Source organism: Rana temporaria, chromosome 2 (assembly GCF_905171775.1).
Source record: "Rana temporaria chromosome 2, aRanTem1.1, whole genome shotgun sequence".
Classification (NCBI taxonomy): domain Eukaryota; kingdom Metazoa; phylum Chordata; class Amphibia; order Anura; family Ranidae; genus Rana; species Rana temporaria.
In genome coordinates, this window is record NC_053490.1 from 221,833,580 (window position 1) to 221,860,508 (window position 26,929).

General features: G+C 43.2%; 1 protein-coding gene across 1 annotated transcript in view; it reads right to left on the reverse strand.

Moving 5' to 3' along the window:
- LOC120926504 (cytochrome b-245 heavy chain) overlaps positions 1-26,929 on the reverse strand; it is a 69,862-nt gene that overhangs the window by 36,987 nt on the left and 5,946 nt on the right. The window contains exons 4-6 of the mRNA XM_040336483.1: positions 23,396-23,480; positions 15,808-15,953; positions 14,235-14,425 (exon numbers count right to left, since the gene is read on the reverse strand). Of these exons, the coding sequence (XP_040192417.1) occupies positions 14,235-14,425; positions 15,808-15,953; positions 23,396-23,480 (422 nt within the window). The remainder of the gene's footprint in view (positions 1-14,234; positions 14,426-15,807; positions 15,954-23,395; positions 23,481-26,929) is intronic.

Sequence of the window (26,929 nt, forward strand, 5' to 3'; positions counted from 1 at the left end):
ATATTATTATCTGTGAGATATGATTTCTTTGTGGTATTTCTTGGTTATTTCCTTATAAATGGTATGGTTTTCCTCTGAAGAGCTTCTTTTCCACGCAGCTTCTGCTCTTCTACGCTCTTGCTTTAGCAACGCCAGAGGGTCATTAAACCAGCTGGAGTTGTTTTTCCGGATGCAAGTTTTGCGTTTTGGTGCTACTAAGTCAGCTGACTGTAGTAGCGCCTTGTCGATGGCGTAAAGTATGTCTGTGGCTGTTTGTATTTGTTGGATTGTTTTTACTTTGTTCCCTAGTGTTGTTTTGAAGATTTCCGAGTGGAGCTTCTTCTAAAATCTAGTCCAGTTTTTTTTGGGGTGGCGTTTTTTGTAATTGTGAATTTAATGGCATGGTGATCAGTCCATGGTTGCAGCTCATTTTTGAGGATGTCAATTTCCAAATCTTGTTTGAGAATGAGATCGAGCGTATGACCAGAGGCATGAGTGGGGCCATGTATTAGTTGCTGCAGACCTAATCCTTCCAGATGGTCGATGCAGGTGTCGGCGACGGGGTCCAGTGAGGAGTTGGCCCAGAGGTTGAAATCCCCAAGCACCAAAAGGTGTTTGATGTTTAGGGTATAGGTGGAATGGTGTTGCAGTCAGCTGTGAGACAGCTTTCTGTGATGAAGAGGCAGTCTAAATCGCGTTGAAGGATGAAATCATAGATTTCTTGTCGGTGTTTTACTGCCGATCTTGTATTGACCAAAGCGCATAATATGCACTTGGGCTGGGGTACCTGCGTGTAATTTTTGACTGTCAATCGTTGATTGATTTTTAACAGTCGTTCACTCCTTAGAGCTTTTTTGGTGACAACTGGAAGTATAGAGGCAAATGGTTTTAGTTCCCAGATGGTTTCTGCAGAGTATTTTAGATAACCCATGGTCGCAGAAAAAACGCAGGGAAAGTGGTGTTGATTGGGAAGGTCTTAAATTGTGATGGGAGGAAGAATATCCAAGTGAGCCGTCACTCATTAAGTTTTCCCTCCCCGATTGGTCCAGAGGAAGGCGAAAAACCCCAGGCGTGCTGTGCCAATCTGCAGCGACCGGGGAAAAAAATTCCTTCCTGACCCCGAACGGGCAATCGGTGAACCCTGGACCAATTCCTTAATGGGGGGGGCATGGCGGGGGGGATACGTACTCCTTTGGGGGGGGTAGGAGTCAATTCCTAGTTTTTTTGGGCTGGGGGAGAGGAGTTAGGTACGTCCTAAGCTTTCAAATTTGCCAGGGTGTAGCAAGATGGCCGCCGACCAGGCCTAGGCCCGGGCCAGGAGCTATGTAGCTAAGTAAAGCCCTGTTGTATGCCGGAGAGGTTTTTGGGGCGCCGAGGGGGGACGGTGGCGATCCTACTGGGGCAGAAGAGGGGGGTTTCGGTGCTATTGTGGGGATGACTGGTGCGAGAGCGGCGCACTGCTAGGCCGCGGCTCAAGCCGCGGACTTTCCTTAATGCAGTCGCCGCGATCGTGCCCCGGGAATTGTGTTTGCCTGGGGATGGTGGGAACCGGGGTGGAGAGGTGGCCGGGGGGATGTAATCAATGTGACTGGGGAGTGTAAGGGGGGATGTTGGGCCAGAGCCGCGGCTTATCCTGAAAAGGACGGCCGCACGCTTTCCCAAGAAGGAGGAGGATAAGCCTGGGAAGAGGCCTTACCTTGTGGATGCTTCCAGGGGGGAAGAGGGGCCAAGGGGGGAAGAATAGCAGACCTGATCCGGCTGGAACCCTGCCTGTTCTGGTGCCTGAGCCGCGCATCCTACTCCTAGGAGCGCACGCCGTAGGTACAGGCAAGCACCAGATTCTCGCCCTTCTTCCTCTAGACTGACCAGCGTGATTTGAGTTAAAACTGAAGTCAGGTTTTGATTTCGTCCTGTGAACTTCCCCCTTTAAGGACAGGAATCACATGAAGCCATTTATTATATATATATATATATATATATATATATATATATATATATATATTAGGGCTGTGGAAATTTACTTTTAATTAATCGATTAATCTTTAATTTTTTTGATCGATCAAAATTATTTTGATTTGTACCTACCTCTCTGCTGGCTTCAGGGAGTTCCGTCGGAGATCCGGTGACGTCAAGGCCACCGTCGGGGCTTGCCGTGTCCATCTGAAGGGCTCCTTTGCTGTGCCTTCATATCTGCATGTCGGCGGGACCTTACTATCTGCCAAACGCAAGGGCTGTTACACTTCCCTCTATCAACCTGGAATTCTACAACCATCCACTGGGAGTTGTAATAGTTCCCTTCACGGGACATCTACATGCCGACGGACTGATGTTAACTTCTCCTCATCTGGATTCAGCAGTGGCATCGTTGTACACATTTTTATAGCAGTATCATACTTAGCTACATGTTTTTATGACTGCTTTTGTTACCGCTTGGTATTACTCGCACCATTTTTACAGTTTATGTAGCTACATCGATTTTATTTCCAGTGCAATATTTATTTTGCTACCTACTTGAAGACTATAAAAGTTTTAATGCTATTCCCATCGAGCGCTGCCTTTGTGTGTTTTTTGTATCCTGCTATCCATTTTTCCAGTGGTTGGTAGCTGCATTGGGAATCAGCCTGCAAGGAGGAGATCAGCTAAAGGTAGTTGGATCTGTATGTGCGTTATAATTATTCGAAATTAGTCGATTAATCGATTTAAAAAAAAACGATTAACCAGTTCCCGACCACCGCATGTACATATACGTCCACAATATGGCACGTACAGGCACATGGGCGTATAGGTACGTCCCCGCCTTACCTCGGTTCGGGGGTCCGATCGGGACCCCCTCCGGTACATGCGGCGGCCGGGAACGGTGTACGGGAGGTCCGGGAGGAGGGGGCGGCTATTGGTTTCCAGCCGTCCCCTCTCGATCTCCCTCAGCGAATGAGAATGCAGCAGAGCCCTCCCTGCCTGTGTAACTGTAAACACAGGCAGGGAGGAAGTGACGTTTTCTCCCCTCTGGCGGTCTTTTCGTTTGATTCCAGAGGAGAGAAGACGTCAGTACTGTGAGTTGCACCAACAGCACACTGACACAGCACACATAGGCACATAACCCCCCCCGATCACCCCCCCAGCACCCCCAGATCACCCCCTGTCACAGTGTCACTGATTGCAGTGATCATTTATTTTCTGATCACTGCTTTTAGTGTCAGTGTGACAGAAAAAAGTGTCAGGGCAGTTAGGTTTAGGCCCCTTTAGGTCCAGGGTAGCCCCCTACCCCCCCCCCAATAAAGGTTTAACCCCTGATTGCCCCTAAAGTTAACCCTTTCACCCCTATTGCCAGTGTCACTAAGCGATCGGTTTCTGATCGCTGCATTAGTGTCACTGTTGCCGCTAGGCAGTTAGTTTTTTTTGAGGTTCGCCGCCAGGTTTATATAGCGTTAGGTACCCCCATAAATAAAGGTTTTAACCCCTGATTGCCCCTAGAGTTAACCCTTTCACCCCTATTGCCAGTGTCACTAAGCGATCGGTTTCTGATCGCTGTATTAGTGTCACTGTTGCCGCTAGGCAGTTAGTTTTTTTTGAGGTTCGCCGCCAGGTTTATATAGCGTTAGGTACCCCCATAAATAAAGGTTTTAACCCCTGATTGCCCCTAGAGTTAACCCTTTCACCCCTATTGCCAGTGTCACTAAGCGATCGGTTTCTGATCGCTGTATTAGTGTCACTGTTGCCGCTAGGCAGTTAGTTTTTTTTGAGGTTCGCCGCCAGGTTTATATAGCGTTAGGTACCCCCATAAATAAAGGTTTTAACCCCTGATTGCCCCTAGAGTTAACCCTTTCACCACTGATCACTGTATAAGTGTCACTGGTGACGTGGTTAGCCAGTTAGTTATTTAGTTATTTTAGGTTCGCCACCAGGTTTTTAGAAAGCGTTAGGTACCCCCATATATTACCGAATAAAGGTTTTAACCCCCTGATTGCCCCCTAGTTAACCCTTTCACCAGTGATCACCGTATAAGTGTTACGGTTGACGCTGGTTGGTTAGTTTGCTGTTTATAGCATCAGAGCACCCGCCGTATATAACCCAATAGGTTTAACCCCCTGATCACCCGGCGGGTGATATAAATTTAATTTTAGCGCCAGTCAGGGTCTGCGTCACCCCAGGCAGCGTTAGGTTAGAGCCAGTACCGCTTACACCCACTCGCTAAGCATACACCCCCCTTAGTGGTATAGGATCTGAACGGATCGATACCTGATCTGATCAGATCTATACTAGCGTACCCAGCAGTTTAGGGTACCCAAAAACGCATTGTTAGCGGAATCAGCCCAGATACCCGCTAGCACCTGCGTTTTCCCCCTCTGCCCAGCCCAACCCACCCAAGTGCAGTATCGATCGATCACTGTCACTTACAAAACACAAGACACATAACTGCAGCGTTCGCAGAGACAGGCCTGATCCCTGCGATCGCTTACAGTTTTTTTTGAAGCGTTTTCTACATTTGCTTTTCTATAGTCAGGTGCTTTTTTTACCTGTGAATCCTTACCATTGTACCACTAAATTTAGAGTCCAAAATGGCAAACCGAAGGTACAATGATAAGCAGGCCTTTGAGTTCATGTGCATGTCAGATAGTGAAGAGGAGGAGGTCACGCATCTGACAGATTCTGGCTCAGAATATGAACCCATTTACGACAGCGGCTCCATGTCAGATAGCTCGCACGACGAAGTTGAGGTCCCTGCTAAGGCCAGGCGTACCCGATCCCATTCTGATGTTGTTGAGCAGCAAGAACCGCAGGACCCTCGTATGGAGCAGAGATCCAGTACTAGCGCCGCTATTCCTTCTGGTGAATTGGCAAGCACCAGCGGCCTAGTACACCCTGGTCGTTTATCCAGCACTGCAGTAACACTTGGTGACGTGGCGAGTCCCATAAGTGCAGTTGAAGCTGGCGATGTGGCAAGCACAAGTAGTGTCCCGCTGCCACCAAGAAAAAGACAGAGACAGGCCCGTCGTGCCCATAGTGCCCTTCCTGTAGAATTTGCCTATCCTGATTGGGTCCCCACCACTTCTACAGCACCTGTACTTCCCCCATTCACTGGCCAACCCGGTATTCAGGTGGATACAGCGAACTTTATGTCACTTGATTTTTATTCGCTGTATTTCACGGAAGATCTCTATAGATCTATTGTGGACCAGACCAATTTATATGCTGGTACTTACATCGCCGCTAACCCCCAGTCTCGCCTTGCCAAAGAATGGAAACCTCTCGAGGTTTCCGAATTTAAGACCTTTCTGGGCCTTACCCTCAACATGGGCATACACAAATTTCCGTCATTGCGGATGTATTGGTCCACACATCCCATTGACCATATGTACATTTTCTCTGCTCACATGGCCAGGAGACGATACGAGGCGATCCTGCGGTTCCTGCATTTCAGTGACAATGCACTTTGTCGTCCACGTGGAGACCCTGAATTTGACCGGCTCTACAAAATTCGGCCCCTCGTAAACCATTTCAACGAACGTTTTGCAGCCTTGTTTAATCCCCAGCAGGTTGTATGCGTTGATGAGTCCCTGATTAAATTTGCTGGCCGCTTGTCTTTCAAACAGTACCTTCCCAGCAAGCCTGCCAGATACGGGGTCAAGCTCTATAAGCTCTGTGACAGGGCCACAGGCTACACATGGAGCTTTAGGGTTTACGAGGGAAAAGATAGTCAGGTAGAGCCGGAAGGATGCCCAGATTACATGGGGAGCGCTGGCAAGATTGTTTGGGACTTGGTGTCACCCTTATTCGGAAAGGGGTACCATTTGTATGTGGACAATTTTTACAGCAGCGTGCCACTTTTTAGCCACTTATTTGATCAACAGATTGGAGCATGTGGCACCGTGCGACCTAATCGCCGGGGCTTCCCCCAGCGGCTTGTAGATGCCCGTGTTAGGCCGGGGGCGAGAGCCTGCTGCAGATGTAAAAATTTGCTCGCTGTGAAGTGGCGGGACAATAGGAATGTTTTCGTTCTTACCACCCTTCACGCAGACACGACAGTCCAAATTCGTACGGCGACTGGTGTTGTGGAGAAACCCCTCTGTGTCCACGAATATAACCTTAATATGGGAGGGGTGGACCTCAACGACCAGTTGATGGCGCCGTATCATATTGCCCGTAAGACGAGACGCTGGTACAAAAAAGTGTCTCTACATTTATTTCAATTGGCTCTACTGAATGCTCATGTCGTATACAGAGCTTCAGGACGGAATGAATCCTTCCTTCAATTCCAGAGGGATATCATCACAGAACTCATGTATCCAGGCGGTATTGTACCTCACCATCTCCTACCAAATGCAGTAAGCCGACTGCATGAGAGGCATTTTTCTTATGTCCTCCCGAGTACCCCTACCCAACGAGCCCCCCAAAGAAAATGTCGTGTCTGTACCAAGCGCGGATTTAGGCGTGACACCCGTTATTTTTGTCCCAAATGTCCTGGCAATCCTGGTCTTTGTATTGGTGAATGTTTTGAACGCTTCCACACACACGTTAATTATTAGTGTAGGGTGAAACATTTCACAGGCTAGGCACACTCACACAGGGTCTCCCAAGATGCCATCGCATTTTGAGAGACCCAAACCTGGAACCGAAAAGTTGAAGTTACAGTTCACAGTTACAAAAAAAAGTGTTAAAAAAAAAAAAAAAAAAAGTAAAAAATAAAAACACACAAAAAAATATAAAATAAAAAAACCAAAAATAGTTGTCGTTTTATTGTTCTCTCCCTCTCTATTCTCTCTCTATTGTTCTGCTCTTTTTTACTGTATTCTATTCTGCAAAGTTTTATTGTTGTTATGTTTTTTCATGCTTGCTTTTCAGGTATGTAATTTATTTTACTGTTTTCAGGTACGCCATTCAGCTGTTGCGCGGACTTATTTATCTTGACAGCAACAGCGTTTGCTCCCACGATATATAAAGCCGCGACTCCAGTGCTGTAGGAGGTGATTTCACCACCACAGTTAAAAAAAAGAGCATATATGCCGAAGCATGCGGGCAGCAGGGGCGGAGGAGCGATTTTGCTCCTAATGCCGCGTACATACGGTTGACATTCCTACGGAGGCTTTCCCGTGGAAAAGTCTGACCATGTGTACACGGCATAGAAAAGTCCGACCGTGTGTACGCGGCATAGAAAAGTCCGACCGTACGCGGCATAACTTTTTTGCGGGAGGATGCCCCCATGCTTTGGCATATATATATATTTTAGGCACAGGTTGCGTTAAAAAATGTTTTATTTTTTACTATGTTTTTTTATAGGTATTTGCTTTGCAGGTATGGTATGATCTTACTGTTATACTGGAATGTTACTTTGTTTTAATGTTAACCATCATTTGCTTAGCAGGTACGCCATTCAGTTGCAGTGCGGATTTATTTAGCGTGACAGCAACAGCGTTTGCTCCCACGATATATAAAGCCGCGACTCCAATGCTGTAGGAGGTGATTTCACCACTACAGTTCAAAAAAGAGCATATATGCCGGAGCATGGGGGCATTAGGGGCGGAGGAGCGATTTTGCTCCTAATGCCGCGTACATACGGTTGACATTCCTACGGAGGCTTTCCTGTGGAAAAGTCTGACCATGTGTACACGGCATAGAAAAGTCCGACCGTGTGTACGCGGCATAGAAAAGTCCGACCGTACGCGGCATAACTTTTTTGCGGGAGGATGCCCCCATGCTTCGGCATATATAAATGGTGCATGTATGCCCATCATTAGAAGTGGGTGGATGAAGGGAGGTATTCTAATGGTGGGCATACCCACCGATCAATCTTTTTTTTGTTCAGCCAACAGACTGCATGAAAAAAAAAAAGATTACAATACATGTCCAACAAGAACCATCAACGTACTGGTATGTTGCAGGACTTTGAATGGTTATACCAGAATGATGCCTGCGGGTTTAGGCATCATCTTGGTATCATTCTTTTCAGCCAGCGGTCGGCTTTCATGTAAAAGCAGTCCTAGCGGCTAATTAGCCTCTAGACTGCTTTTACATTCAGTGGGAGGGAATGTCCCCCCCCCCAGATATAAACGGCGCCATTGAGAATATGGGAAAGCATTTTATCACACCGATCTTGGTGTGGTCAGATGCTTTGAGGGCAGAGGAAAGATCTAGGGTCTAATAGACCCCATTTAAAAAAAAAAAAGAGTACCTGTCACTAACTATTGCTATCATAAGGGATATTTACATTCCCTGAGATAACAATAAAAATGGTAAAAAAATAAATAAATGGAAGGAACAGTTAACAAATAAAATAAAAAAAGCGAAATAAATATATAAAAAAATAAAAAAATAAAAAAAAGCATCCCTGTCCCCCCCTGCTCTTGCGCAAAGACGAACGCAAGCGTCGGTCTGGAGTCATATGTAAACAGCAATTGCACCATGCATGTGAGGTATCACCGCGAAGGGCAGATCGAGGGCAGTCATTTTAGCAGTAGACCTACTCTGTAAATCTAATGTGGTAACCTGTAAAGGCTTTTAAAGGCTTTTAAAAATGTATGTAGTTTGTCGCCACTGCGCGTTTGTGCGCAATTTTAAAGTATGTCGTGTTTGGTATCCATGTACTCGGCCTAAGATCATAATTTTTATTTCATCAATAATTTGGGCAATATAGTGTGTTTTAGTGCTTTAAAATAAAAAAAAGTGTATTTTTTCCCCAAAAAATGCGTTTGAAAAAACGCTGCGCAAATACTGTGTGGAAATTTTTTTTGCAACACCTACCATTTTAATCTGTAGGGCCTTTGCTTTAAAAAAATATATAATGTTTGGGGGTTCAACTTTACTTTCTTGCAAAAAAATAATATGTTTTTATGTAAACAAACAGTGTCAGAAAGGGCTTTTTCTTCAAGTGGTTAGAAGAGTGGGTGATGTGTGACATAAGCTTCTAATTGTTGTGCATAAAATGCCAGGACAATTGAAAACCCCCCCAAATGACCCCATTTTGGAAAGTAGACACCCCAAGCTATTTGCTGAGAGGCATCTTAAGTCCATGGAATATTTTAGATTTTGACCCAAGTTGCGGGAAATATAAATATATATATATATATATATATTTTTTTTTGCGCAAAGTTGTCACTAAATGATATATTGCTCAAACATGCCATGGGCATATGTGGAATTACACCCCAAAATGCATTCTGCTGCTTCTCCTGAGTACGGGGATACCACATGTGTGAGACTTTTTGGGAGCCTAGCCGCGTACGGGACCCCAAAAACCAATCACCGCCTTCAGGCTTTCTAAGGGTGTAAATTTTTGATTTCACTCCTCACTACCTATCACAGTTTCGAAGGCCATAAAATGCCAAAATAGCACAAAAAAAACCCAAATGACCCCATTTTGGAAAGAAGACACCCCAAGGAAACTGCTGAGAGGCATGTTGAGTCCATTGATTTTTTTTTTTTTTGTCCAAAGTGATTGAATAATGAGAAAAAAAAAAAAAAAAAGAAAAATGTGTCACTAAATGATATATTGCTCACACATGCCATGGTTATATGTGGAGTTGCACCCTAAAATACATTCTGCTGCTTCTCCTGAGTACGGGGATACCACATGTTTGGGACTTTTTGGGAGCCTAGCCGCGTACGGGACCCCGAAAACCAAGCACCGCCTTCAGCATTTCTAAGGGCGCAAATTTTTGATTTCACTCCTCACTACCTATCACAGTTTCGAAGGCCATAAAATGCCAAAATAGCACAAAAAACCCCCAAATGACCCCATTTTGGAAAGTAGACACCCCAAGCTATTTGCTGAGAGGCATGTTGAGTCCATGGAATATTTAATTTTTTTGCCCCAAGTGATTGAATCATGACCAAAAAAAATTAAAATAAAAAAATGTACAAAACATTGTCACTAAATGATATATTTCTCACACATGCCATGGTTATATGTGGAATTGCACCCCAAAATACATTCTGCTACTTCTCCTGAGTACGGGGATACCACATGTGTGGGACTTTTTGGGAGCCTAGCCGCGTATGAGACCCCGAAAACCAAGCACCGCCTTCAAGATTTCTAAGGACATAAATTTTTGATTTCACTCACACAAATCTTGAAGGCAGTGCTTGGTTTTCGGGGCCCCGTACGCGGCTAGGCTCCCAAAAAGTCCCACACATGTGGTATCCCCGTACTCAGGAGAAGCAGCAGAATGTATTTTGGGGTGCAATTCCACATATAACCGTGGCATGTGTGAGAAATATATCATTTAGTGACAACGTTTTGTATTTTTTTTTTTTTGGTCATTATTCAGTGACTTGGGGCAAAAAAATTAAATATTCCATGGACTCAACATGCCTCTCAGCAAATAGCTTGGGGTGTCTACTTTCCAAAATGGGGTCATTTGGGGGGGTTTTGTGCTGTTTTGGCATTTTATTGCCTTCGAAACTGTGATAGGTAGTGAGGAGTGAAATCAAAAATTTATGCCCTTAGAAATCCTGAAGGCGGTGATTGGTTTTCGGGGTCCCGTACGCGGCTAGGCTCCCAAAAAGTCCCACACATGTGGTATCCCCGTACTCAGGAGAAGCAGCAGAATGTATTTTGGGGTGCAATTCCACATATAACCGTGGCATGTGTGAGAAATATATCATTTAGTGACAACGTTTTGTATTTTTTTTTTTTGGTCATTATTCAGTGACTTGGGGCAAAAAAATTAAATATTCCATGGACTCAACATGCCTCTCAGCAAATAGCTTGGGGTGTCTACTTTCCAAAATGGGGTCATTTGGGGGGGTTTTGTGCTGTTTTGGCATTTTATTGCCTTCGAAACTGTGATAGGTAGTGAGGAGTGAAATCAAAAATTTATGCCCTTAGAAATCCTGAAGGCGGTGATTGGTTTTCGGGGTCCCGTACGCGGCTAGGCTCCCAAAAAGTCCCACACATGTGGTATCCCCGTACTCAGGAGAAGCAGCAGAATGTATTTTGGGGTGCAATTCCACATATGCCCATGGCATATGTGAGAAATATATCATTTAGTGACAACGTTTTGTAAAAAATTTTTTTTTTTTTTTTTTGGTCATTATTCAATCACTTGGGGCCATAAAATTAAATATTCCATGGACTCAACATGCCTCTCAGCAAATAGCTTGGGGTGTCTTCTTTCCAAAATGGGGTCATTTGGGGGGGTTGTGTGACATCTTGGCATTTTATGGCCTTCAAAACTGTGATAGGTAGTGATAGGTAGTGAGGAGTGAAATCAAAAATGTATGCCCTTAGAAATCTTGAAGGCGGTGCTTTGTTTTCGGGGCCCCGTACGTGGCTAGGCTCACAAAAAGTCCCACATATGTGGTATCCCCGTACTCGGGAGAAGCAGCAGAATGTCTTTTGGGGTGCAATTCCACATATAACTATGGCATGTGTGAGCAATATATCATTTAGTGACAACTTTGTGCAAAAAAAAATCAGTTTGTCATATTCCCGCAACTTGTGTCAAAATATAAAATATTCCATGGACTCGACATGCCTCTCAGCAAATAGCTTAGGGTGTCTACTTTCCAAAATGGGGTCATTTGGTTTTTTTTTTTGCTATTTTGGCATTTTATGGCCTTCGAAACCTTGATAGGTAGTGAGGAGTGAAATCAAAAATTTGTGCCCTTAGAAATGCTGAAGGCGGTGCTTGGGTTTTGGGGCCCCGTATGCGGCTAGGCTCCCAAAAAGTCCCACACATGTGGTATCCCCGTACTCAGGAGAAGCAGCAGAATGTATTTTGGGGTGCAATTCCACATATAACCATGGCATGTGTGAGAAATATATCATTTAGTGACAACTTTTTGTAAACATTTTATTTTTTTTTTTTTTTCGTCATTATTCAATCACTTGGGACAAAAAAATTAAATATTCAATGGACTCAACATGCCTCTCAGCAGTTTCCTTGGGGTGTCTACTTTCCAAAATGGGGTCATTTGGGGGGGTTTTGTACTGCCTTGCCATTTTAGCACCTCAAGAAATGAGATAGGCAGTCATAAAATAAAAGCTGTGTAAATTCCAGAAAATGTACCCTAGTTTGTAGACGCTATAACTTTTGCGAAAACCAATAAATATACGCTTATTGCGATTTTTTTTACTAAAGACATGTGGCTGAATACATTTTGGCCTAAATGTTTGACTAAAATTTAGTTTATTCGATTTTTTTTACTTTTTGTTATAAGAAAAATCATTTTTTTTCAAAATTTACGGTCTTTTTGCGTTTATATCGCAAAAAATAAAAATCGCAGAGGCGATCAAATACCATCAAAATAAAGCTCTATTTGTGGGAAGAAAAGGACGCAAGTTTCGTTTCGGTACAACATTGCATGACCGCGCAATTACCAGTTAAAGCAGCGCATTGCCAAATTGTAAAAACACCTCTGGTCTTTAGACAGCGTATTGGTCCGGAGCTTAAGTGGTTAATCGAACACAAAAAAAATATATATATACAGGTATATATACTGTAGAGAGTGACATTTGGGAATTATTAGCTTAGTGGTAGTGCTTCCCTGTGACTTCAGTCTTAATAAGGGCTTGCTGGCCTACTTTTATTAAAAAGAACAAAAAAGTTCACAAATAAATCAGTTGCCAATGCAGAGGTTTTCATTATCACCGTAAATCACAAAACAAAATACTTCAGCCTCATGGCTTTTCTTGCCAACCGGCTGCTTCAGCCGTCAAGCCTAGGCCTTAGGTCTGATCCCCAAAAACAAAGCACACAGCTCCTTGGACTCAAGCTCTCTCATAGCTTAAAGTGGTTCTAAATCCTTATGGTCTATCACCTTAATGCATTGTATGCATTAAGGTGAAAAACCTTCTGTGCTGCAGCTCCCCCCCAGACCCCCCTTTTTCTTACCTGAGCCGGATTTGATAAAGCAATGTGCACGACAGCAGCTGCTCCAGGCACTGACTCCCTCCTCATTAGGCAGATTGAAAGCAGTGAGAGCCATTGTCTCCCACTGCTGTTAATTAAATACTGTGACACAGGAGCGGGGGCAGGACTGAGACCCGCTGTCTGTGTCAATGGACACAGCAGCAGGGCTTGGAAGAAAGCATGCACAGGTGCCCCCATGGATACATGGGAGCACCCACTGAAGGGGAGGGTCCCAGGAAAATAGGATCAGGGCTGCTCTCTGCAAAACCATTTTGCATAGCAGGTAAGTATACCATGTTTGTTATTTTAATAAAAAATGTTTTTTATGTCACTTTAATCTTTCAGCTCCTTGCTGCCTTGTCACTGACTTCGCCAGCCCTTTGCAGATATGCATGCTTTAGCTGGTCCTGTGCAGTCTCATTGACTCCTGGAAAAGGTTGGAGTCCCCCTGACCTTCTGTCTCTTGGGTGGAGCACCAGGCTATTGTCAGGTCCTAGATTATAAGGTCTGTGAATACTTGTCCACACACCCTTCTGGTCTCTGGCAAGCCCTGCACACTGGATTGGATATTTCTTCTCGCCCAAAGTACTTTGAGGTCTCTGGCCTCAGAACCGGATCCATAAATTATAAAACTGGAGAAAGATGAAAAAACACATTTCTCGCCTCAAAACCGACACTCAAACTGTATTCTTGAGATCCCTGTGTCATTTTCTCCTTCTTCCAGAAGGCATACTGGTTCTATTGACAATTGTTACAGGTATTTTTCCACTCAGAGTTAAAGGGGTTGTAAAGGTAAAAAAAAAAATTCCCTAAATAGCTTCCTTTACCTTAGTGCAGTCCTCCTTCACTTACCTCATCCTTCCATTTTGCTTTTAAATGTCCTTATTTCTTCTAAAAAAATCCTCACTTCCTGTTCTTCTGTCTGTAACTCCACACAGTAATGCAAGGCTTTCTCCCTGGTGTGGAGTGTCGTGCTCGCCCCCTCCCTTGAGGGGGGATGGGGCGAGCAGGAGAGTCAGGACGCCCACTAACACACAGCTTCTTTCTCTATCTGCAACGTAGAGAGCGTCCTGACTCTCCTGCTCGCCCCCTCCCCCCCTAAAGGGAGGGGGCGAGCATGACATTTCACACCAGGGAGAAACCTTGCATTACTGTGTGGAGTTACAGACAGAAGAACAGGAAGTGAGGATTTCTCAGAAGAAATAAGGAAATTTAAAAGCAAAATGGAAGGATGAGGTAAGTGAAGGAGGACTGCACTAAGGTAAAGGAAGCTATTTAGGAAAACATTTTTTTACCTTTACAACCCCTTTAAATATACACAAATTATTGGTTACTTTACTGGCTATTTCATATTGGACAAGACTCTTGTGCAATGTTGTTTAGTATAGATATAAATTCAATGCTCACCCAACTCCATGTATAACAAGACCAATGAAGAAAATGACAAAGAGATGATGTGTATACCAAAACACTTCAAAATATGACCTGCGAATGGTTTTTGTAGAAGAAGTAATTATTAGAATAAGAGCCAATGTAATTATTACTCCAGTGAGGCCAGCAAGAAAGGTAAATGCCACATTTAATCCTCCTATTGGATTCTGTAAAAAAGTAAGATTTTGTTTAGAACATTCTATTCTTTAGCTGCCAGATTTACAAACACCACACATTCGAATATAATAATACTTGCACATTAAGGGGCAGATCCACAAAGGTATTACGCCGGCGTATCTCTTGATACGCCGCGTAATTTCAAATTTTGCGCGTCGTATCGTTGTTTTTTATCCTCAAAACAAGATACGACGGCATCTCGGCTAGATCCGACAGGCGTACGTCTTAGTACGCCGTCGGATCTAAGCTGCAATTTTTCGGCGGCCGCTAGGTGTCGTTTCCGTCGAATTCCGCGTCGAGTATGCAAATTAGCTAGTTACGGCGATCCACGAACGTACGTCCGGCCGGCGCATTGTTTTTACGTCGTTTGCGTTCGGCTTTTTCCGGCGTATAGTTATAGCTGCTATTATGAGGCGTACTCAATGTTAAGTATGGCCGTCGTTCCCGCGTCCAATTTTGAATTTTTTACGACATTTGCGTAAATCGTTCGCAAAAAGGAATTTGCGTAGAATGACGTCACCGTCATAAGCATTGGCTGGTTCCGGTTTCATTTCGAGCATGCGCACTGGGATACCCCCACGGACGACACATGCGCAGTTAAAAAAAAACGTTGTTTACGTCGGGTCACGACGTATTTACATAAAACACGCCCCCATTACATCCATTTGAATCCCGCGCCCTTACGCTGCAAAAGATACACTACGCCGCCGTAGCTTACGGCGCAAATTTTTTGAGGATTCGAAAAAAAAAAAGTTACGGCGGCGTAGTGTATCTTAGATACGCTGCGCCCGGCGCAGAGGTACGTGGATATGGCCCTAAATGTGTGCTTTTAAAACCATAATACTGATTAGAGGGTCTGGACTTTAACAACCAAACAGAATTCCACTTTTATTCTCTAACATCAAATGATACATGAAATTGGATTGTTTTACCAGATACTAGATGTTGGTATATTCATTATAATTCCTTATTTAGTTGACCCATCCCCAGAACATGCACACTGAAGTATTTGTATATTCTAAACAAGCAGTAAATGTACTTTAAAACAGTCCTCATTTATTTATAAGCATTATCATATCTATTATCATTGAGGAGGAATTCATTTTAAAAGTTCATAGCTAGTGATGATGCCAGTAGCCAAATATAGCCATGTAGCCATATTAAGTCAATGATGATGCCGTCTCACTCCCTTTGTTACCTGCAGTTACACTGCAGGAAATTCCCCAACCGCAGCTGATTTGGCCAGCAGATTACTATAATATGACAGTTCCCAGAAAACCCTAGTTTTCCTTTAAGCGAAATGTTTTCCTTTAAGCAATAAAAAGTTCAATCAGCCACCATGCAACAGGTCCAGAGATGTTTTCTTACTTACTGGTACTCTTGATCGGACAAAGTTAAGGTAGGATTCATTATTCCTGTCCCCAAGGTCGGTAAGAGCAGCTACAATTGTGCCATTCGCTTCCACCCTGGCGTCCACCAGTCTTTCCACATTAAACAAATGGGCCACAGTGTGTATAGCTGAGACAGGAAACAAAAACCTAAGTAATTGCATAGTATATAACAGTAACAATTATTATTTGCTAAAATAATAAAGCCAAACTCCAGCAAAATACTTTTCTTTGTTTTTGGTAAAAAAAAAGGTAAAATTTCTGTCAGATTTATAGTTGTTGTCACTAGAAAAGGAAGACACAGTTAGCAATAAATTGTATTTATAACCTTTTCTCACTTCAATAGGGATACAGATGACAATCTAGTTACATCCCTGATGTCTTATATCTACATTTTGTAAACTACCCTAACATATTATATATCTGTTTTTTCAGAACAGATAGGATTTTAATTTGGTAGCAGTTTTACAGACATATCAAATTATTATTATTATTTTCTAGATTTTAATTAGGTAGAAATGTGAAAATGTGCTATTACCTTTTCTATTGATGTTTTTGTCTTTGCATTGATCCTGATTAGGGATGAGCCGAACACCCCCCGGTTCGGTTCGCACCAGAACCTGCGAACGGACCGAAACTTTGCGCGAACTTTAGAACCCCATTAAAGTCTATGGGACTCGAACGTTCAAAATCAAAAGTGCTAATTTTAAAGGCTAATATGCAATTTATTGTCCTAAAAAGTGTCTGGGGACCCGGGTCCTGCCCCATGGGACATGTATCAATGCAAAAAAAAGTTTTAAAAACTGCAATTTTTTGGGGAGCAGTGATTTTTGCTTGAAGTGAAAAAAGAAGGTGCAATATTCCTTTAAATGTCGTACCTGCTGGGTGTCTATAGTATGACTGTGACGTGGCACGTGTTTCCCGTGTTTAGAACTGTCCCTGCACAAAATTAAATTTCTATAGGTAAAAAAGTTATTTAAAACTGCTTGCGGCTTTAATGTAATGTCTGGTCCTGTGCAAAGGGCACAAAATCAAAATACTGCAGGTCCCTGCCTGTATTTATATCAGAACACCAGCAATTGTATTCAGTTAAGCTTTAGGTGCACACTGTGCAAAGGACACAGTACACTAAGTGAAAATACTGCAGCTAGCACAATCACCTGCCTGCCTGTCAGTATATTAGGAAGAGAATAACAGGAACGGATCTAGCTAAACTGAATACAGTGTATAAATACATATACAACACCTGGGATGCATATTATTCCTCTACACACTGTAACTGAAGCTAACTGACTCGCCTGCCTGCTCTATCTAACTTAAATTAAATTACACTGTCTCTCTCTCTCTCTCTCTGTCTGTCTTTAACCACCGTCGCAACGCACTACACAAGGCCGCCACGCAGTCAGACTTATATAGTGTGGGGCGTGTACTAAACCCCCTGAGACATAATTGGCCAAAGCCAACCTGGCTTTGGCCAATTATGGCTCTCTGTTTTTTCCACCCTGTGATTGGCCAAAGCATGCAGGTCATAGTGCATGCTTGGCCAATCATCAGCCAGCAATGCACTGCAATGCCGCAGTAAATTATGGGCCGTGATGCGCCACTCGAATTTGGCACGAACGGCCCATAATGTTCGACCATTTGAGTCGAACAGCCGATGTTCGACTCAAACTCGAAGCTCATGCCTAATCCTGATCCAGCCACTTTATTAACCTCTGCAGCACCAAATCACTAATAATAGTTATTATGAGCAAGTTCTAGATCTACAGTAGAACTCTGATAGGAAAAGCAAGAAAGAAAAATAAAACAGCTCCTTGAACTTAAATGTTATAGCTCAGTCATATACAAATTTCAGGGTTTTTTCCCGGTAAAGATTTATCCAGTGACAGCCCCTCCATACAGGATGCAGAGGCACTGCCCCCCTATTCCATGTGCCCGACCCCTAATCTACTTACGCCGAATGCATGGATTCCAATGTTTTTTTTTTTTTTTAGAAGCACGTGATTAGAGCCTGATGCTCTAATTGGCTTAAAAAGGGTGGGTTTGACACTGAGCCCACAGAGTTTTGTGACAATAGCGAATTAATATTCGCTATTGTCTTCCTGATTCTCCTCCAGGCCAATCAGAAAGCGGGTCCTGAGACCTGTCACCCGATTGGCTGAGAGGAGTAGCGATCCTATTGGCCACCGAGGAGGCGGAGGACGGAGGAGATGGAGGGGAAGCCACCGAAGCCGAGGAGGAGAAGACACAGGGTGGAGCCGTCGTCCACCGCCCAGAGGAAGCGCTGCCCGTGATCTAGATGGTGTAAGTGCGGGCTGGTGACTGACCAACCGACCAGGGGGGGTGCCTGTGACCCGACCGACCAAGGGGGTGGCATCGGGTGGATTGTCTGCTGCCACAGGACTTATCGTATCAATATAGTAAATAACCTTTTTTGTGTTAATGTTTACATATAATACCACGAGTAACCTGAGTACACACGCAGAATGGTCTATAAATTCTTTTAGGTCTTAATAGCTGCATTTGGGCTAGCATGTTAAAAAAAAAACAAGGCAGTCACCATGATGGTTACACGTGTTTTTCAACCTCTGAAGGCACCCATCTTGCAAAGGTATTTCTCCACTATTAATTCCAATCTATAACCGAAAAGTATGCATGCATGTATATACTGTAAGTAAAATGAGTGCCATGTAGTCAAAAAGCAGCTGATGTTCAGAAATACATACAGGAATTCAGTACCTGGCATGGGGCTCTTAAGAAAGGGGGTTCTTAACCTAAAAATGTTGGTTATTGATGATGTTATTCATACTCCTATCTCTTTTCACCAGGGTCTGGCTCTGCTATCATTCTCATTCTATTCTGGGTACTGAATTCCTGTATGTATTACTGCACATCAACTACTATATGACTAAGTAGTGCTCACTTTACTTATACAGTATATATGCATGTATTCTTTTTGGTTATAGATTGGAATTATCAGCAGAGCACTGTATTATGCTTGATGTGAAATAACATGGCAAAAAGAAAAGTCAAGTGTGTTGTCTTTGTTTCATCAATAAAGTTTAAAAAAACTTGAATTTCCTGGACATTTTCTATTGTGGGAAAACCTAAAGTGGTTGTAAACCTTTACATAAACCCAGTGAAGTGACTGGCCTCAGGGGATAAAAAGAGATGAAACGAATGCTCCTACACAAGTTGTACATGTCTATCTGCAGCCATTTCTTCTCTACAGCCATTTGAATTGCTGAATTTTAAAGCTTGTCTGGGAGTTCAGAAAAAAGCTTTGAGAGCTGATTGGAGGGAAGGGACAAACCCCCCTCAAAACAGCACATAGGAACAGAGCTATGACTTTCAATAAGCTGGAGGTCCCTCCCCTGCCACCATTTTCCTCTTGGTGTCAGGAAAACTTGACAGAAATGAGACTTAGTGCTCTTAATTTAGACAAGTACACACTATAAAGGGATATGCTTTGTTTATATTAAATTTCTAAGGTTTACAACCACTTTAAAATGGTTGATTAACGGGCTATTCTATCTAGCATTTAGATTTTCCTGAAGCAAGCAAGGTTTGATCACAGAATTAAATGCTTAATAATCTAATCCTAGCAAAGTGCACTGCTGCTATCAGCATGACTCACTACATTGCACAAATTGAAATGTATCTTCACTATTGGCATGGATCTCATGATGTCTGCTCAGTGATTTATAGGTTTGAAGAGCTGTGTGAAAAGAAGGCGCTCAGCCTAAAAAGTGTCCTGTGCCCTCCTGCCACCAAAGAAAATCCAATTTTTCTATATTTCAAAAATATGGCAGCAAAGGGGGAGTGAGATCGGTCCTAATATTTATTACAGCAATTATGATAAAACCCTCAGAAGTTTTTAAAGCAGCAGTAAAGTAACATGTAATGTTTTAGTAATGCATAACAGTCTTGTTTATCTTCAAAATGACCCGCTTCTCAAGCTGTTTAATACAATATTAAAAAAAGCTAAGCAACGCATCAATACAATTGTCACTTGAGGTCAACCGGCAGTGGTAGCGACTGCAGCTCCATTGACAGTCAGTCATCGTTCATAGCTGCAGGTGGACCCGATGGGGAACAAATACTCTAATACTCCAAAAGTATATTGAAGAACAGCCAATATATGAAAACATACATTTTCTTATTGGTTCACTGTAATAAACAGAGTAAACATATATATGTGTGTAATATATACAGTATATATATGTGTGTGTACAGTGGCAATAATAAGCATGTGAACCCTTTGGAATTAACTGGCTTTCTGTAGTAATTTGCCCAAAATTTTGATCCAACCCTCACCTAAGTCACAACAATAGACAAACACAATGGGCCAGATTCACAGAAGAGATACGCCAGAGTATCTACTGATACTCCGGCGTATTTTCAAATTTGCCGCGTCGTATCTTAATTTGTGATTCACTAACAAGATACGACGGCTTTTGGCTAAGATCCGACAGGCTTGTGGCTTCATACGCCTTCGGATCTTAGGCTGCAATACTTCGGCCGCCGCTGGGTGGAGTTCGCGTCGTTTTCCTGCGTCGGGTATGCAAATGAGCTTTTACGGCGATCCACAAAGGTTTTCACGTTCGTTAGGTCGTCGCTAGTCATTTTTTTCCGTCGCAAAGTTAAGCCTGCTTTTACATGGCTTAACTTTAGACAGCCTATGTTAAAGTATGGCCGTCATTCCCGCGTCAGATTTAAAAAAAAACATTTTTTGCGTAAGACGTCCAGGAATACGAAAGTACGTTACGCATGTCGCCGTTCAAAAAAATGACGTCACTTTGCGCAAAGCACGGCGGGAATTTCAAAACGGAGCATGCGCAGTACGTCCGGCGCGGGAGCGCGCCTAATTTAAATGGTACACGCCCCATTTGAATTAGGCGGGCTTGCGCCGGACGCCTTTACGGTACACCGCCGTAAGTTTACAGGCAAGTGCTTTGTGAATCAAGCACTTACGCTGAAAACTTGCGGCGGTGTAACATAAACGGGATACGTTACGCCGCGGCGCAGGTACCTGAATCTGGCCCCAATGTGCTTAAGCTGATAGCACACAAAAAATTATAATTTGTTGTTTCTTTATTGAACATACCCATTAAACATTCGCAGTGCTGGAGAAAAAAGTAAGTGAACTCATAGACTAATTACTTCAACAACAGCTACTTGGAGTTTGCACACCTGAGGTCCAATAATTAAATGAGCATGAAGGTGTGGTTTAGAGCTACTTTGATTGATAAAAGACACTCAAACTTTTTTAGGATTGTCGTTCATAAGAAGTATCAGCTGATGTAAACCATGCCTCAAAAAAAAGAGCTCTCTGGAAATACTGGAAATACACAATCGTGATATTATTTTCCTGAAAATTATCTTGTTTGCATATATATAGTTAAAAAATATTATGAAAGACTAAAGTTCCTCTTTAAAAGGGGAATTTCTAATTATATCATTCTACTTCTAAACCATACTAAAGTCCTGAAACTATAGTTTTCAATTACTGTTCCTTTTTTAATTTTTTTGTATCATGTGTGTGTTTATTTCTTAACGTGAACTGCTTGGTGTATAAGAGATACCATTCTGATTGTATTCCTTAACCACTTAACCCCCAGACCATATTACTGCCCAAAGACCAGAGCACTTTTTGCGATTCGGCACTGCGTCGCTTTAACTGACAATTGCGCGGTCGTGCAACGTAACTTCCAAACAAAATTGACGTCCTTTTTTCCCCACAAATAGAGCTTTCCTTTGGTGGTATTTGATCACCTCTGCGGTTTTTAGTTTTTGCGCTATAAACAAAAATAGAGCGACAATTTTGGAAAAAAATGAATATTTTTTACTTTTTGCTATAATAAATATCCCCCAAAAATATATATAAAAAAATATTTTCCTCAGTTTAGGCCGATACGTATTCTTCTACATATTTTTCATGAAAAAAAATCGCAATAAGTGTTTATTGATTGGTTTGCGCAAAAGTTATAGCGTTTACAAAATAGGGGGTATATTTATTGGATTTTTATTAATATTTTTTTTTTACTAGTAATGGCAGCGATCAGCGTTTTTTTTTCGGTACTGCGACATTTCGGACACTTTTGACACATTTTTGGGACCATTGGCATTTTTATAGCGATCAGTGCTATAAAAATGCATTAGATTACTATAAAAATGCCACTGGCAGTGAAGGGGTTAACACTAGGGGGCGGGGAAGGGGTTAAGTATGTCCCTGGGTGTGTTCTAACTGTAGGGGGGGTGGCCTCACTAGGGGAAATGACTGATCTTCTGTTCATACATTGTATGAACAGAGGATCAGCATTTCCCCCCCTGACAGGACCGGGAGCTGTGTGTGTACACACACAGCTCCCGATCCCCGCTCTGTACCGAGCCTGTGCGAGGGCCAACGTTATACTACGGGCTCGCGCGCAGGGGAGCGGACTTGCCGCCGTAAAAGGACGGTGGGCGGTCGGCAAGTAGTTAATAATAATAGGAGGTGATGGTAGGTTTAGAATTTAAACACAGACAAGGGGCCAGATCCACGTAGCCCGGCGCTTCTTTACGTCCGGCGTAGTGTATCTCAGATACACTACGCCTCCGTAACTTACAGTGTATTTTCCGTATCCTGAAAGAATTTGCGCTGTAAGTTACGGCGGCGTAGTGTAACTGTGTCGGCGTAAGGGTGCGCAATTCAAATGGATGAGATGGGGGCGTGTTTTACGTTAATACGTCTTGACCCGATGTAAATGACGTTTTTTCTGAACGGCGCATGCGCCGTCCGTGGGGGTATCCCAGTGCGCATGCTCCAAATTAACCCGCAACGAGCCAATGCTTTCGACGTGAACGTCATTCTACGCAAAGCCCTATTCGCGAACGTTTTACGCAAACGACGTACACAACGGAAAATTAGACGCTGGCCCGACGTCCATACTTAACTTTGGCTGCGCCTCATATAGCAGGGGTAACGTTACGCCGAAAAAAGCCTTACGGAAACGACGTAAAAAAATGCGCCGGCCGGACGTACGTTTGTGGATTCACGTATCTAGCTAATTTGCATACTCGATGTGGAAATCGATGGAAGCGCCACCTAGCGGCCAGCGTAAATATGCACCTTAGATCCGACGGCGTACTAAGACGTACGCCAGTCGGATCTAGCCCAGCTTCAGGCATATCTTGTTTTGTGGATACAAAACAAAGATACGCCGGAGCAACCTAGCAGTTACGTGGCGTAGATACGCGTAGATACGCCAGCGTAACTGCTTCGTGGATCTGGCCCACGATACTTAGAAACACAGTTATGGCATAGAAAGTGGTCCATTGAGTCTGTTCCTCTTTATATTTTGTTATTGTTTTTTAACTTTTTGTTTCAGTATAGTATGTTTATGCTGCTCATCTGCTAATTGGCATGTAAAATGTGCACTCTATCAATATAGGCTTAGTTAACTTGTATACTGTAGGAGGGAACTGCTTTATCTAAATTATGAAAAATCTGCAGGTTTTGATTGCATTAAACAGGTAACAGAGAAAAAACTCTTAAACACAGCATTACTAGAAGAATCGAATGTTACCAACCTGTATGCAAGGCAATCATCCATGCCACCATTTTGTGAAAAGTGAGGTTCCTATCCAGCTGTCTTCGTATACTTCTCCCACAACACTGCAGGTACAGAAAATCACTTCATAAACCATGAAGCAAAGAGATAATTTCTTCTGAGCCCAATAATTAACTGCAGTCTTTCTACCAGAAAGAACATGTATATAACAAGACACCAACACGGGACAATAAATGAAAAAGATAATGCAACGGATCAAAGAAAGCTACCAACCAACAAAAAAACAAACATATGTTAGCTGATTGACCAAAGGAAATTAAAATCTGGTGTACTTTTTACATCATTGCTTTTTTTAAGGATAAAGGGTACCCTATAAGAAAAGCACTAGACCCAAATCCCTGGAAGATAAATATACAAAAGATGCCATTGTTGACAATTGTGTCCAAGTCCATTCTGCATGCCAACAACCATTGCACGCTTTCTGAAGGCAATCATTTGCCAGACTTTTAAATGTTTTAACATTCAAGGTTTTGAAGAAAATATATATTTATTGAGCCAATAGTTCCAATGAACTGAATCTGTTTTGAAAAAATATTGTAATGCTGCTGCTGGTTTGACCTGAGACCATATATTGGGTACAGTTTTCCCAGTGGCAGGGTTTTGTCATTGTGACAATATCTGCCAGACTCTCTCTTCTAATCATAAGTGGCACAAAACCTATTGATCTTTTGACACAATACTATGACTTTTTGGTAATACCTGGCAATACCTATAATAAAGCAGAAATGCATTATTTATTTCAAGTTCATGTTAAACTTGAAAGACAATCCTCTTTAAATCAAAGTGAATGCCTCAATATAATTCAAACTTTTTGAGAACCAATAATGTGAATGTCAACATTATCAAATCATTCTCTTATCTTGAATGAAGGAGAACCTTTTTCTTCTCATGAGTAAAAAATCTTCTGTTTCCCAGCTACAAGTCTAGGCAGTCTAGATTCCATGATTTCCGTCTACCAATCAGTACCAAAAAATCCATTGTTTTCATTCTATATTGAAACAGGGGGATTAAAAATGCTGCCCCCATACTCTATAGGTATATCTAAAAAAGACTATCTAATAAAAACAAATAAAGCCTGTCTGATCGCTCAAAACTTTTGGCAGCAAGTGCACCAAGTCCTTGGTGCTCTCTTTCGGCCAACCCCCACACTAGACCCCCCTGAGGCCTTTCTGAACCGCACAACTTCTCTCAGTTTATTCTCATAACCAACATTCTTATAGCAGCCAAACCTGGCAATCATTAGCACAAGCTTGGCTATCACACGTCCCCATTTCAGAGGTTAAAAACAGAATGCATTGGACAAGCTGACGGCTCAACTGCAGAACACAATATCTAAATTCCGGAAAGTCTGGGACCCCTGGATCATGACATTTTTCCCAAGAGGCTTTGATTGCAGGCTATTAGACCTATGAAAACATGCTCCACATAAAAACAATGACCATAACGATGCCTGGATCCCCACCCGGCTGACCCTCTCCACCCCGATTTCCACCACTTTCCACCTGCCCCCTTCTTTGCAGTTTCTTCCACCCCTCTTACTCCTTTCGACTCTTTAGCAGCCCCTCTTCTCTCATCTGCTTCCTCACGCTGTAGCCTCTTTATACATATGAGGTGGTTTGACATACCAACATCACCTCATCAGTAGAGTTGAGCGAACCCGGACTGTAAAGTTCGGGTTCGGTACGGACTTTGGGTTTTTCCCGAACCCGGACCCGAACCCGAATAATTGGAAAAAGTTTGGGTCCGGGTCCAGAGGTCGGGAAAAAATGCACGGAGGTCCCCGCAAATTCAATAACCAGACCCTTAAGGTCTGTATGGATATTAAGGGGAACCCCGCCGTCAATTTAAAAAAAAAATGATGTGCGGTTCCCCCTAAATATCCATAACCAGACCCTTCATCCCCACAACCCTTGCCCGGTGGTTGTGGGGGTATGCGGGCGGGAGGCTTATCAGAATCTGGAAGACCCCTTTAACAAAGGGGACCCCCAGATCCTGACCCCCCTCACACTCTGACGCACCCTCTGCTACGTCACTGGGGAAGCCCAGGAAGAGGGAAGACTGGGCTTACCCAGTGACGTAGCAGAGGGTACGTCAGAGGGTGCGGGGTCACGTGACGGGTGGCCCTGCCTCCCCTATATAAGTAATGTCACAGCTTCAGCGTGTCCAGCGGTGAGTGGAGGTCGGCGATGCTGCGCTCTGGATGGATGGATCTTCTCATCGCTGGAGATCACCCGCACCTGTCGCTGGATCAGGACAACGTTGGAGCAGGAAGCCGGGAACGAGTGGATTATCACCGCTGGAGTTTTTTTTTTTATTAAAAAAGGACTTTATTCTACGGTGTGTGTTTTTTTTTTTACAAGAATTTACACTTCCTTCGTGAAATGGTAGGGGTACAGTGTACCCCATTACCATTTCACACAGGGGGGGGGTCAGGATCTGGGGGTCCCCTTTGTTAAAGGGGTCTTCCAGATTCTGATAAGCCTCCCGCCCGCAGACCCCCACAACCACCGGGCAAGGGTTGTGGGGATGAGACCCTTGTCCCCATCAACATGGGGACAAGGTGCTTTGGGGGGCACCCCAAAGCACCTTCCCAATGTTAAAGGCATGTGGCCTGGTGCGGTTCAGGAGAGGGGGGGGGCCGCACTCTGCCCCCCCCCTCTTTTCTGCGGCCGGCCAGGTAAACGTGCTCGGATCTGGTTATGGATATTTAGGGGGAACCGCACGTCATTTTTTTTTTAAATTGATGGCGGGGTTCCCCTTAATATCCATACCAGACCTAAAGGGTCTGGTTATTGAATTTGCGGGGGCATTTTTTTTTTCTAAAAGTCCGAGTCCCATTGACTACAATGGGGTTCGGGGTTCGGGTTCCCGAACCCAAACTTTTTTTTAAAGTTCGGGTTCGGACCCGAACCCGAACATCCAGGTGTCCGCTCAACTCTACTCATCAGTAGTCCTAGAGGCCTTACCCAACAACTTTCTACTGCCTGATGTTTTACCCACTCCCAAAGGTCTTCAATCTCTATTCTTTGAATAAACGGGTTTTTACCTCATCTATCTTGATGTAAGCGGTCTTCGCAGCTTTTGGTACACTCTTATGTACATTATTTGCTGTTTTTTTATACATAAGTAAAAATTATTGAACAAGAAAAATAAAAGGGAACCAATTGAACCTGTCTTCACTGAACATTAGGTAACTAGGATACTGTATCAGCTATGAGAATGTCACCAATGAAACTTACAAGTCTGTTAATAAGAAAACATCACCCAGAGCAAAAACCTTTTTACCCTATCACTGTTTTAAAGCTGTGTAAAAGTCTCATGAAAAGTGTTATGTCTTTGCATTCATTTGCTTCAAACAGAGCCCCAAATTAACAAATTCTCTATTATTAAAATCAAATAAGCTGATCAAGAGCAATGGAATGGGATTGGATATGTAATACTAGCTATTTGGGAACTGGAGCAATTTCTTTCCCTAACTTGGTTAAGTTCAGTT